This window comes from Hermetia illucens, chromosome 2 (genome assembly GCF_905115235.1).
Source record: "Hermetia illucens chromosome 2, iHerIll2.2.curated.20191125, whole genome shotgun sequence".
NCBI classification, from domain to species: domain Eukaryota; kingdom Metazoa; phylum Arthropoda; class Insecta; order Diptera; family Stratiomyidae; genus Hermetia; species Hermetia illucens.
In genome coordinates, this window is record NC_051850.1 from 137,065,133 (window position 1) to 137,078,197 (window position 13,065).

General features: G+C 45.5%; 1 protein-coding gene across 1 annotated transcript; it reads left to right on the forward strand.

Moving 5' to 3' along the window:
- The first annotated feature begins 8,076 nt into the window (after positions 1-8,076).
- LOC119649402 lies at positions 8,077-9,161 on the forward strand. Its single transcript, XM_038051526.1, has 5 exons — positions 8,077-8,134; positions 8,199-8,243; positions 8,322-8,589; positions 8,701-8,803; positions 8,860-9,161. The coding sequence occupies exons 1-5, from the start codon at positions 8,131-8,133 to the stop codon at positions 8,947-8,949; spliced, it is 510 nt and encodes a 169-aa protein (XP_037907454.1). The 5' UTR covers positions 8,077-8,130; the 3' UTR covers positions 8,950-9,161.
- Positions 9,162-13,065: the final 3,904 nt, after the last annotated feature.

Sequence of the window (13,065 nt, forward strand, 5' to 3'; positions counted from 1 at the left end):
TAGCTTTGCGCTCCTTGGCGCCACTCGCAAAGCTCCCCGCCTCTGCATTAAGCAAGGCGTTTACGACGCATGTCCTTGTTAAGGGCATCAGCCCATACCTCCGCACCATAGAGCAGAATCGACTCCATTGCTTCCGTAAGGAGACGTCTCCTAGTTGATATACGGCCCCCGACATTCGCCATTAACCGACTTCAGGCCGCAACTCCAGTTGCCCCCCTGTCCGCTGCTGCTTTGATTTGCTCAAAGAAGCTCATCTTCGAGTCGAGCATTAAACCAAGGTATTTAACCGCTGGTTTTGACTTTATAGTCAACTCGCCGATCGATATGGGACACAGGGGCGGGATTCTCCTTCTGGTCAAGATGACAACTTTGGTTTTGTCCAGCGCAAGGTTGAAACCGTGAGCAGTCATCCATCCGCTTACTCGTCGCATAAATATGCTAAGTCTGCTTTGCGCCTGTTGAACAGTGCGTCCGGTGGTGTCAATTATACACAGCGGTCGGTATGCAGACGGGAGCTCCGGGTCTTCTTTACCCTTACTGATCAACGCGGGTCTGGCCACTTTCCAGCAACAAGGAAAAATGCTCTCCTTCAAGCAAGCGTTGAACACTTCAAGCAGCAATTCTGGCCGTTGGCGGAACACCAGTTTGTAAACTTCCGCCGGGATGCCATCAGGGTCTGGCACCTTCTTGTTTTTCATAGTGAGAACCGCTTCTTCGAGCCCTCTCATTGTACAAAGGGGGCAATCCTCGACGCTTTCCGCGCTATTTACATCAACCCGTACAGGGTTCTGGGAAACAATACCCGCACAATGCTGTTCATCTGGTCGGTACTTAGTATGCAGGGTCTCCGCAGAGCCCCGATTTTCCGGGTGACAAGCTAATAGCCAAGTCCCCTCTGGCCCTCATTCACCTCATTAACAAGGTTCTGCCAGCCGCAAGCTTTGCTTTTATTCATAGCGCTGCGGAGTCTCCTTTTTACTGATCTATAATGTGCCTTTACGGCACATGCCACCCCGTTGGCGTGCAAACATTGTGCCAAATGGCGAAGCTTATGACATTCCCTCCGTAGGTCGGCAATTTCTGCCGTCCACCAGTACATAGAAGGTTAGTCGGGCCTGGGACCTCTCCGGAGCATGGAAGTTGATCACTTGCCGAGAAGTCTTCTAGAATTCGCCACCCGTCCACCGATGATGCCAGAAATTCCGACGCAAAAGTGATGTCAGCAATGCTTCCTTCACAGCCTGGGCGCCAAAACGTTGGAGTGGATCCGGTGTTTAAAACTACGAGCCCGGTTCTGGCCGCAATTTCCAGAATCCGTTTCCCTCTGGAGTCTGACTGAGGCATGCCCCATTCAAGAGCCTTGGCATTAAAACCACCGCCTACCAGGATTCGTCCCTCCACTAATATGTAGTGGCCTTTCGCCAGGAAATCCTGTCCCACCCATCTTACAACGTGGTTACATCAGCCTTATATTTTAGCCAGTTGTTGATCTGCACAGGGAACACATGTTCCATGCGCAAATCGTTTGTCTCATTTCGTTGCTAAATTTTGGTAGCAGAGCCGTTTATTCTGATACCTATTCTGGGTCAAATTTTCGAAATGAGACCTATACTACCGTCAGACGACCATCGCAAATAAATAAAATAGATTTGAAATAATTAAAACTTGCTTTTGATCTTCGCTAGTATTATTTATTAACCTTGGAAACATCGATGTTTCGGGCACCGCTTATTCCCTTCATCAGCGCTACAAGTCTGCATTTAACTGTGTTTATTAACAATTTATATACTATTCTACATTTATACTACTATTCTAATTAATCCTAATTACATTAATATATTACTTTTTAAAAACTTATTTGTAAATCCTGAAAGGAGGCATCCTCAATCAATGCTTCTCCTGCCGCAGATGTGCGATGCAGCGCCTTATGGTAAATCGACATGTTTGTCAAACCTTAAGAAACACAATAGCTCGGCTGGCTAGAGAGCTGGGCTGCTGCAGCGAAAAGTCGCGATTCAAATCTCACTGGTGGCAAAGGGATTTGTTATCGTGATTGTCAGATACTAGTCGACTCAGTCAAACCCAAGCCAGGGTAATAATGCCGGGCGAGTGCAATGCTAGTATTTTTTTGGCTAAGCCAGTATGTAAAATCTTCCAAAACATCAGCCGAAACCGCTAATTTGCACGATTTGTGGACGTAAATTCGCGCCTACGTACTAAACCACACTCATGGATCCTTCAACGGCTTATCTCGCGGTTAGCAATTATGTTGTCATTCCTGTATGGCTATCGCTCGCCTTTCCCTTTTCACTATATGGAGCTCTTTTTGCACATTAGTTACAAATGTCACTAATTCCTGCCAGTTGTGTTCCGACTGAAGCATGCGCTCCACTAGAAGATAAACGCTCGGAATATTTGAATTCCACGCCGAGAATCGACTGCAATAGAATATTGCATGCTCTGCGTCTTTTTGCTGGCCTTGGCAGGCTGGGCATGTTGGCAAGTCGGCATGCTCAAACCTGTATAGATATTTGCGGTACCCACCGTGACCAGATAGAAATAGCGATAGCTGGTAACTACTGCTCCGTGCATGCATATATCGGCCTATTGTTGAGCTATCCCATAGGGTCTGCCATCTAACCATTGATGATGCCCTTTCCTCGCTCTTGAGCAATTGCACAGCATGTTGGGTTGTCATTCCTCTGATGTAGATTCGTGACATCTGTTCAGTCAAGATGTCTTCCGCCAAAAGCCCGACTGTAACTAACGCCGCGTCGTCTGATATCGTTCGAAAGGTATAAAGCACTCTGAGGGCACATAATCTGTATCCTATATCCTGATTTCCTTAGTCGTTAATGCCCATACAGAAGCGGCATAGAGCAAGACTGACCTAATGACTCGAGATAGCAACACTCTGCTGACGCATTTGGGTCCGCCAACATTCGGCAGCATCCGGGAGAGTGTTGCCTTTTTTTCGCCGTACTCTACGTGGACTATGAATTTGAGTCCATTGTCGAGCAGACCATCTAAGTGGTTAACCGCCTCCTTGCTTCTCCTTGGTCTGACTTCCAACTTGAAATTTTGAAGTACTCAAGGATCTTTCGGCTTATTATCAAAAGGGTGTCTATTTTGTGATCTACAAGCATTAGTCCGGTGCTTTCCAACTATAACCACAATATCGTCGGCGAAACCTACTACTTTTACGCCTTCTGATAAATGTAGACGGAAGACTCCATCATACGTTATGTACTACAAGAGTAGACGCAGTACCGGCCCTGAGAGACTCCAGCTGAGACGCAGTAGCAATTTGTACCTCTGTCGCCCTCGTATTTTTGCTCCTTGTCTATAAAGTAGTTAGACACTATGTTCCCCAAGTAACTGGAGTGTGCATTCGGCGGTTCAAGGGTAGTATGTGCCCCAGCGTGGTAGGCCGCATGGCACGGTATACTACGATCAAAAACTGAGAAATGCACTTTAATTTATCACCCACAGCTCTGCTACCAAATCCCACTCTCACCTCCACGTGGTAACCGCCGGGCAAGGCATCTGCAGCTAACGAGAGAGGGTGCAGGCGGGTTCCTTGTGCTGGAAAACAAGGGCTTATGCCATACCTGGCTGTAGGTATAAAAAGCTATGGGAAGGTCACCCTGAAAATAAACCTAAGGGGCGCAACGTACTCGGCACACGGCACACGATTTGGATTGTTGAGTTTGGGCTGACGTTTGCAGCATTCTGTTACCTGAGTACGTAAGGTGAAATCTTACCGAAATGGCTTTCAGGCTAATATTGTGAACGCGTCCGTCCAGTTAAATTCTTGCCAGACTTCAAAGAATGAACAACGCTTCGTCACTATTAAGTTGGTGATGTAGGTTCCGATGGACCATTTCTGATTAGCACTGATCGACTCTGAGCGCAAGATCCCATAAGGGCTTTTCCGTCCTCCAGCATATTGACCAATTTCCAAATTTGCTTACCAACCTTATAAACATTGCTCCATTCCGTGACTAAGTCCATATCCGCGTTCAGTGAAGTTTGGGGTTCGCATTCGTAGTGAGCTTGTGCTTGGCGATCTTGAAATTTTAAAAGGCCTTTCGAAGGGATTTTTCTCTTTCGCCAATTTCGGTTCGCCGTTATTGTTTCTTCCGATATTATTTCTGTCATTGGTATCCATGTTAATTGGGTCCCCACTAAAAGCCGTTATCAATGTGCGGGTGTGTAGTCACTAAGTGATCCCATGGTTATATATGCAAGCAGTGAGGCCATGCCGGGTTGCCAATGAGGGATGCAATTGAGATGGCGTGACGAGAAGGCTAAAGAAGCGATTCGGAAAAACTATTTTAAACAGACAACTTCCGCCTCCGTGGTAAAGAGGAAGAATATCTCGATTGGAGACTCCTTGAATCCGAGATGCAAGCAGGAAATGACACTGAAGCCGCGAATGGGGAATGCAAATGTTACAAAACCAGAAACGGGTGTGCGATAGAAAAGAAGTTTAGACAAAAGTTATTAAGAAACGGATGGCGAAGAGGAGCAAAGAACTCCCAAAACTGAGGCTCGATGCTATTTTGATTAAGAAAATGGGGGAATGTCGTATGTGGATATATTGCGCAGCGTCAAAACCGGCTCCAAATTGGAACAAATTATCGAAATGGGGTCCAAAATTAGAAGGGACTCAAAATGGGGATCTATAGTTAAAACTTAGCGAAACAGAAGAAAAATCAGCTGAGTTCAGAAGGAGCATCGGAAAAGCCTGAACGCTAAATATTGGCAACCTCACTGGAAAGACCGAGGAACTCACAAGAGCTCTTCGGAAAAGGCGCATTGATATTTGCGCTCTACAAGAAACCCGATGGTTAGGTGCCAAAATCTGCCACATAGAACGCGAAGATGTAAAAATGGCTATTAATTTATCTATTTAAGTAGCCCAGACATTGCCATCTCATGGGGTTTCCGTGATGCCATTAAAGAAGTTGAAGATTTGATGACCGGCTTATGAAGCTCGCCATTATATCGACTGATCGCAAAGTGAATAACTTCTCCACCTCGTACGCACCACAGAAGATCGGCCTGATACCGAGAAAGATGTCTTCTGGAAACTTCTCGATACAAAGACCTGCGACGGGGTGGGGTTTCCCCTATTATGTTTTAAGAGGCAGGGGGTGAAGGTTTAGGTTGGGGTGGCCGCCGAAGAAAGGAAGACGGGGGCCACTCGTCGCGTAGATGTCCGAATCGGCTCAGAGCTGGTCCTTCCCCATCCATTCCTCGCGCGTTATGTTTTTTTTTCGTGAGTTAGTCCTCTCCCTTATTAGCCCGTTTGGCATTTTAGCTTCTTTTGGAATGAAACCTTCGCTGGTATCACTCCGCCTCGAAACTTCACGTTCACGTTCACACCGGGTGGGATTTAGTTTTGTTGAGTCAAGGCACGTGATAAAATCTCTGTGTCCTGACAGGGAGATATTATGTTGGAACCAACAACCCCGGCCTACATCTCGTCGAATTGCTAGCATTCGGGTTAGCTCCAGCACGTGCCGTCCGGTTCCATATATTATCTTACGCAGTCGGTGTTCACGACTGGAAAACCTGTTAGGGGAGTTTGGTTGGTCGACAACCTTGGTGATCGCGTTGGTGCCAAGGTGGACTCTCATCATAACAGAGTATCGTCCTCTATGGTTCTGAGTGCTGGCCAACTATAAAAGACATGAACGGCGTTTTGCCATAATGGAGACGGAGATGTTACGTTGGACTAGTGGCGTAACATGTGATTACATCCGAAATGAATGTATTCACGATCGATATGAGGTTGCACCGATCATGGAATAACTGCGAGAGTGGCGTTTTCGATGGTATGGTTACGAAATTCGACTAACGAGAACTCACTTGCCAAGGTTGGTGTGAATACCAAAGTCGATGGTAAGCGGCCAAAAGACAGGCCGAAACAACGATGGTTTGATACGTTGGATGGGGATTTGAAAGCCCCTTGGCTGCATTCAGGTCAGGCCTTTTGATTGAACAAAATTTCGCAATCAATCACGATGGGCCGCCCCACCTGCGAATAGGACAAATGCTAAAGAAAAGGAAGAAGTTATGAATGTCTGTATTCCTCACAGTAGATTTGCAACCTGCTTCATATTCCCCCTTTTCAGAAGCAATAAAACCTATGATTTTTTCAGCGTTTGTCCGTTCGATATTGGGAACGGTTGATGTGGATCATCTGTTCGGAGAAGACAGGCTTTTAGATCGTTATCTAGTATCATCGTTGTTACGCATAGCCTATATACCATCTCTGTGGATCCCCCTTTTTTCGATCCATAAAAGACCGCATCAATGAAATCGCTTTTTTCGCAACCTCTTGACTATGTATATGAAGCCATAATGACCCATGTTTTCATTTCTGATGTGAACATAGTGAATTATGCCAGCCAACCCCGCTTGTGAACGGGACAAAGGCTGGAGAAAAAGAAGATCCAACACAAAACCTTTCTCTCCATGACCTACGAAACAGACAGTTCAAATTTAGAAAAGGTGCAATCCTTTGAGATTAAATTTTCGTCTGTTACTTATAGTCCAGCCTAAAATTAATAGACAAGGAGTAGCTATCCCCAAACTATATATATATATATATATATATATATATATGTATACATATTTCGAGAACGACACACCCCCTTCTTCAGTACAAGCCTATTAAAAACAATTGCGATTATAAGGTTCTTTTGTACTTTTTCATCAATAATTACTTGTGAACTTTTAAGCGGCTGTTGTTCAAAAGGGTCGTTCAAGGGCTTAAGGAGGCTAGTGCGGTATTCTAGACCATTGGGCGACTCCCAATGCTAAATCCTGCGCTTCCAGGAAGCAGATGTCAACCGAAAATCCATAAGGAGGGGGATGAGATGCGAGAAATCATTGCCGATTCGAGCTCACCGACGTACAATATCGCCAAGTGATTGATCAATGAGTGCCAGGCCCTTTGGACGACGAGCAGTAAGTATTCAGTGGCTAACTCCCATGAACAAATACAGAAGCTGCAACGTATTGAGAGGATGGGTGGGAACGAAGAGACGATATCGCCAAGGTCATTTCCTTGATAAACAAGATTCATTATAAAATCGAGTTTACACTAGAGGTAGAAAGGATCGTGCTCTATCTTTCCTAGACCTTAATATCGTCATCTCTAGGGGCAAGCTTGAGTTCGAAATATACCGTAAGCCAACAGCAATGCAAAGAGCGATACCAGCAACTTCATACCATACATTTTCCCAGAAAATGACAGCCTATAATTGCATGATTCACCGACTGATCACATACTCGCTTTTGGTATACGGCTTCAATAAGGAACGACATCATATTATTGACACCGCTATCAAGAATGGGTATAACCCCCAAACTATTGAGAAGCTGATCGTAAGGAAAATGAAGGTACCCAATATGCATGCCTATTCTCCCAGCATAAGGATTCAACCACGAGATGTATAAGTATCCCGTATTCCCACCTATTTAACATAAGGAATTGGATAAAAAAGGTCTCAACTGAAAGACGCAGGTTCAAGTCGATCGTCCATTTTGCGGAATTTGCTGAGAAGCGTCGATGATCCTTTGGTAACGGAGGAAAAAGCGGTATCTGTCGAATAACGTGCAGCGATTGTAATAAGACATACATAGGACAGACTAAACGCCTGATAACAACTAGACTTAATAAGATCATTAGTTGCAGCGCATATAGTCGAAAAAGATTATACCATTCAAAGCGGGTACCTTGAGCTCTTGCGTCATGGAAACCGAACGACAACCTTGGACTCTTGGGAAAGTTTAGGAATTCTGAGAGAAGACGCGATTATTGAACACGGATTTAGGTAACTGCTCCTCGAAACTAATAAGACTCGTCGCGGCAATTAGGATGCAATGCTTTATTTCCTGAATAAAATACTGCTCTTGAAAGATTGCTGAGAAATTGAAACACGGAAAGGAAGTTCGATTACCATGGAATTCGGAATGTGCACACAACGTCTTAAACTCCCACGGACAATGCTCGCGTAGAGGTGGCGCTATAGCTTTGACATTTACATTCGGCTCGTCCTCTCTTATGGCAGTACAGATATTGTGACAGTTAGTGGTTTTATAGATTCAAAAGTGATGGGTGAGTGCGAATTGGGATATATTCGGAATTCCCCCCAAAACTAAGTAATGTTATCCATTTTCAGATCAAATCAAACATTGCGAGGAGATTTCATCGCTTGTTAAACTGGGTAAGTTGACCATAATTTCACAACAGAGGCCTGCTTAAGGGAAGTTGAGATTTCACCTGGTAATCGAATCTCTTCCAGCGGACGAATATGAACGGCAGTTGAAGATGGTTGGGATTGACCTTTCGGATATGCCAGAGGACTGCATCTCGCTTGTGAATAAATACGCCGAAGTAAAATCGAAAACCAATTTGCACGATCTCAGCGCCTCGTTCCTGGACGAGTACTACTGCATGAAAATGAAGGAACACATCGAGCACAGCCACAACAAATCGCGATTAGGAAACGACATAAAGTCACTGGAGGACGACATTGAACAGGAAATGCAAATGAATAAATCCTTAGAAGAGTGAGTATCACCTCGGCTATATTAGTTTGATGCCAAACATATCAACATTCACCCCCCTTTGAATAAAATTTGAAACGATTGACAAATCTAAATCTCCTTCACATTATCTAGATTCCTAGAATCAGTAAAAACTCGAATTGTAACCGAAGATGAAATGGAAAAGACGAAATTCATGATCGAGAAACAGATTGACACCTTGTTGACAAAACATGAGGTAAATTCAGAACGTATTTTGGCTGTGGCGGTTGCCAACTAACTTTTCCATTTCAGAAAGTATTCAGGCTGCTCAAGGATTTCAGTTTGGATCATTTAATAGCCAAAGTGGATATGCTGCAAGCGAAAAGGAAACAGTCGAAATGATGCGAATACTCCTGGGCTGGGCTAGCTATCTACGTACGTATGCTCAAATATGTAAGAAAATGGAAATCAAGAGACTGCCTCAAAATTTTACTTTAGTGTTTAGCGGAAGTTTTTATAATTTATTTAAGCGTAAAATATTAGAGCGTGTTTTCGCAAATGAAAACATAAAATTTGAAAATAAAAAAATCGAACTAATTATCTTGTTTGCATTATGAGAATGCATTTCATTAGAAAGTATCCCCGTGGAACAGAATGTCAGAATAAGCTCTCATGATAGATTGATCAAAGGCTGAGGAGTCAATTGGGCGGCCTGGTCGGATTGTACTTCAGGTTAAAGTTTCACAATTCGGCAAGTCCTCACACCACCTCCTCGTGGTGGTCGCTGGAAACTGTCTTCGGACGGGCCAGGCTGGGAGTAGGCTCACTCAACTGACGAGGATCTTCTTGTGTGGTGGTCATGTGTTAGGGTCTAGCGCGGTGTTGGACCGAAACAGCAGCCCGGGGATCGTCCTGTTAATAAGACCCCAAACCAAAGTGGAACAGGATACGCCGAGCGCTGCGTGGTCAATAGGGAGCTTGGTCTTTAGTATGTGAACTCTAATTACCTTGGGCACCTTCAGTTTTAAATAAGACCCTTACCCTGGCGGCCGGGCTAGCCAGGGTGGATATTCTTCCCGGACTACTCGTGGGACCAATACAAGGACTCCATTTTAAAAATACAAAAAACCACGATAGAAGAAGAGGGGTTTATGCCCGGTGCATCATCGGAAGACGAGCTGCCGGCATCCAGCCAGGAGACAGTAGCCATCGAGACGAGTACACTCGGTGCCAGCCGTAGCACCGCTGTGCTGAAACCAACCGTAGCGACCTCTCGAATCGAGGCGGCAAACGGACTAGTGGCTTCCAGCCTTGAATCCACTGCGGTCAAACTGGGTATAGCGAGTACCAGACATAGTACTCCTAACCCGAAATTCTCAACGTCGGGGGATATCTCAAAAGTGAAAACCGACGAGAACGTCGGTCGCCGGAAACTGATTAACAAGCGAAGGTCTATTGGTGTCCAGCTCAAGAGGCAGTACCAGAAGGCCATGCCTATTCTCAGCAAGATTGCTAAGAATAAGGAAGTCGGTACTGTCAACGAGCGGGATGAAAACGACCTCGCTAAATATCAGACGATTGTTGAGGAATACAATAACAAACGCCTGGCAGACGAGCAAAAGGCGAAACGCAATCGATCTTAAGACGAGGTCGAGCAAGATCTCAAGTGGGGCATAGTGGGTAAGAACTTAGACGCTAAGCAATATCTGAAGAAAAGTACGTAGCAATAGTCAGCCGACGGGCCACGAATTGCGAAACCCTTGAATGACGTGGCCAGGAGCCACTTACGTGTGGCGCTGGCGGATGATAATTCCGCTAGCGGCAAACTAGCGCCGGAGGTGTGGACTGGTGTCGAGGCCAGGCGGTCGGAGATGGTCATTGACCATCTTCTGGACACCGAAGGCAAACACACGGGATTCATCCCCTGCTTTGATTCCTCTCAGGTGCTATAGCTTGCGGGGACCAATTCTCTAGGGACTTTCTCGGTTCGTGCGTCGCTCGCTAAGAACAGCGACGCCTGGGAGGGCGTAAAGCTCAACGTCATCCGTTACGACGAGATTCCCAGGAGACCGGTCGCTCGTATCTGGTTGCCGAAGATCTGCAGGGATGAGGGCAAGCTCGTCCAATCCCTGCCCCTTCAAAACCCCAGGATTCCCATGGACGCCTGAGTTATTATCAAGGGGGAGGAACCCCAAACAAACAGCCAACCTTTCTCTACTCCGTATAAACGAAGAATTTCTGGAGGCACTGGAAAAGGTCGACTATAAAGTGCGGTTCGAAGTCAGGAACCACTAGTCCAATCCACACCGCCAACGAGCAGTTGGAGGAGATGACGATCGACGGTCCGACGGGGAATGACGAACCCCCCACGCAAGCAGATCATGCTGAGGGTAACGCAGATTAATCTGCTCGTCTGCCTCCTAGAGGAAGACATCGACATCACATTAATACAGAAGCCCTTGGTCGGAGGCGACCGAACCATCAAAGGGCTCCAAAGCAAATATTTTAATTTATTCCACAGCACAGGGGACGCTGATCACTAAATCTAATAATCTAATCTAAATCTGATCTCTAAATTGGTAAGATTAGCACGACAGACGAACTGGAGTCAAAGGTCGGGGCTCTGGAAAAGGCATTCGATGCCGCCTTTAAAGTCTCGTACCCTACTAAGTATAGCAAAAAGACATTGGCACCCTGGTAGAATGAAGATCTCTCCATCCTCAGGAAGCTGACCAGAGAAATCTTCAACATCTGCTACAGGCATAAATATTGACAGCCATACAAGGACTCCCTGAAGAAGAACAAGTCGCTCATCAGGACCGCTAAGAGCCGGTCCTGGTTGGACTATTGTTAGAACATTGAAAACACCAGTAAATCCGCGAGGCTCAGGAAGATTCTGTCCAAGGAACATAAGAGTCCATCCTTTCTTAGAAAGTCGGAAGGCTCCTGGACGGAATCTTCCAGTGAAACCTTGGTTCAAACGCACTTTCCCGCCAGCGAGGAGGACTGTGAGTTAGAACCTTGCTTGGAGGGTTTGCTGCCACCCCAGCTGTGTGTAAGATCGGCTGGGGTACAAATAGCTTCTTCGCATATAAATCTCCAATCTTATCTAGGGTCGAAAATCACAACCCATAACAGATATGACGATGAAATCCGTGCACGGTTAGTGGCAATCAACAGAGCCTTTTTCAGCTTACCAAAAACTGTTCCGCTCGAAACGTCTCACAATAGGGTCAAAACTCTTACTGTATAAAACAATGCCAAACTCTTGGCCACGTTCGAAAAAAGAATCCTCCGAAAAAATTACAAATTACATACATGATGATAGACGATTCCGCAACCTCTATAACAATGAAATTTTTGAGCGATACCACGACCGTCTGGTTGTAGGTAACATTAGGCTCAACAGGGCGGGTCACTTAATCCAAGGAGGATGATCCTGCCGGAAAGTCTATAAGGGCAATATCTATGGTAGAAAAAGAAAACGTGGCTGACCCTGCCTCAGATGGAGCGGTGACGTAGATCAGGACGCCAGACAGCTTTTAGGGATATGGAATTGATGGACCTCGGCACAAAACCGGGATGTCTGGAGTTCCTTATTAAGGCAGGCCTAGACCGGATACTTGTTGTTGGTACTTGGGATGGTGAATTCTGGATGAACCGCGGACACTGAAACATTATTGCAAGTGCACTGAAGGTAGAGCTATATCTAACTTTCGAAGGCGATAAATATTGATCATGTAGATAGGTCTGTCCGTACCTAAGTGCTGTTTCGCAAAAAAAACCCCTTATTAATGGGTGGTCGATTTGATTGAATGTCCACCACGTCATTTTATGTATGTTCTTAGGAGGCGAGCAAGTGGAGCTTACGACTAAATTTTTGCTGCGGGTCGTTTCGAGCACGTCCACCTCGATATTACATATCGACATATATATTATGTCCGAGGGAGAAAGGTTCTGGCTGATCATAATCGACAGATGTATTGATGCAGAAGCTATTTCGGTCGAAGAAACTTCAGTGGAAATTATCACGACCACTGGATAGCTAGATTCGGTATACTTTATCGTTTCACAACGGACCAAGGACGTCAATTCGAGTTGAACTTTAACACAGTTTAACCACGCCCTACTATTCACAAGGAAACAGATCTATCGAATACTCCCCACAATTCTATTAGGCTTTCGTTCCGTCGAGAGAATGAACTGGGCACAGCACCGCTGAATTGGTTTACGGCACTGGCTTGCGGTTTCCAGGTGAATTCTTTTCTCCAATAGCAATCAACACAGATGATCAACCAATAGCAGAAAAACTGAAGACGACTCTGGAGAAGATGATCACGGCCAACTTCGACCATCATTAACAGGACGGGTCTAATGGCCCAAAGATATCTCCTTCTGTACACACGGCTTTCTACGAGTTAGTGTCAAGATACCACTGAAAGCACCTTATGACGGGTCTCGAGAGTTTTAAAATGTTCGGAAAGCACTACACCATTCAGCTACCCAACAGGGAGGCAA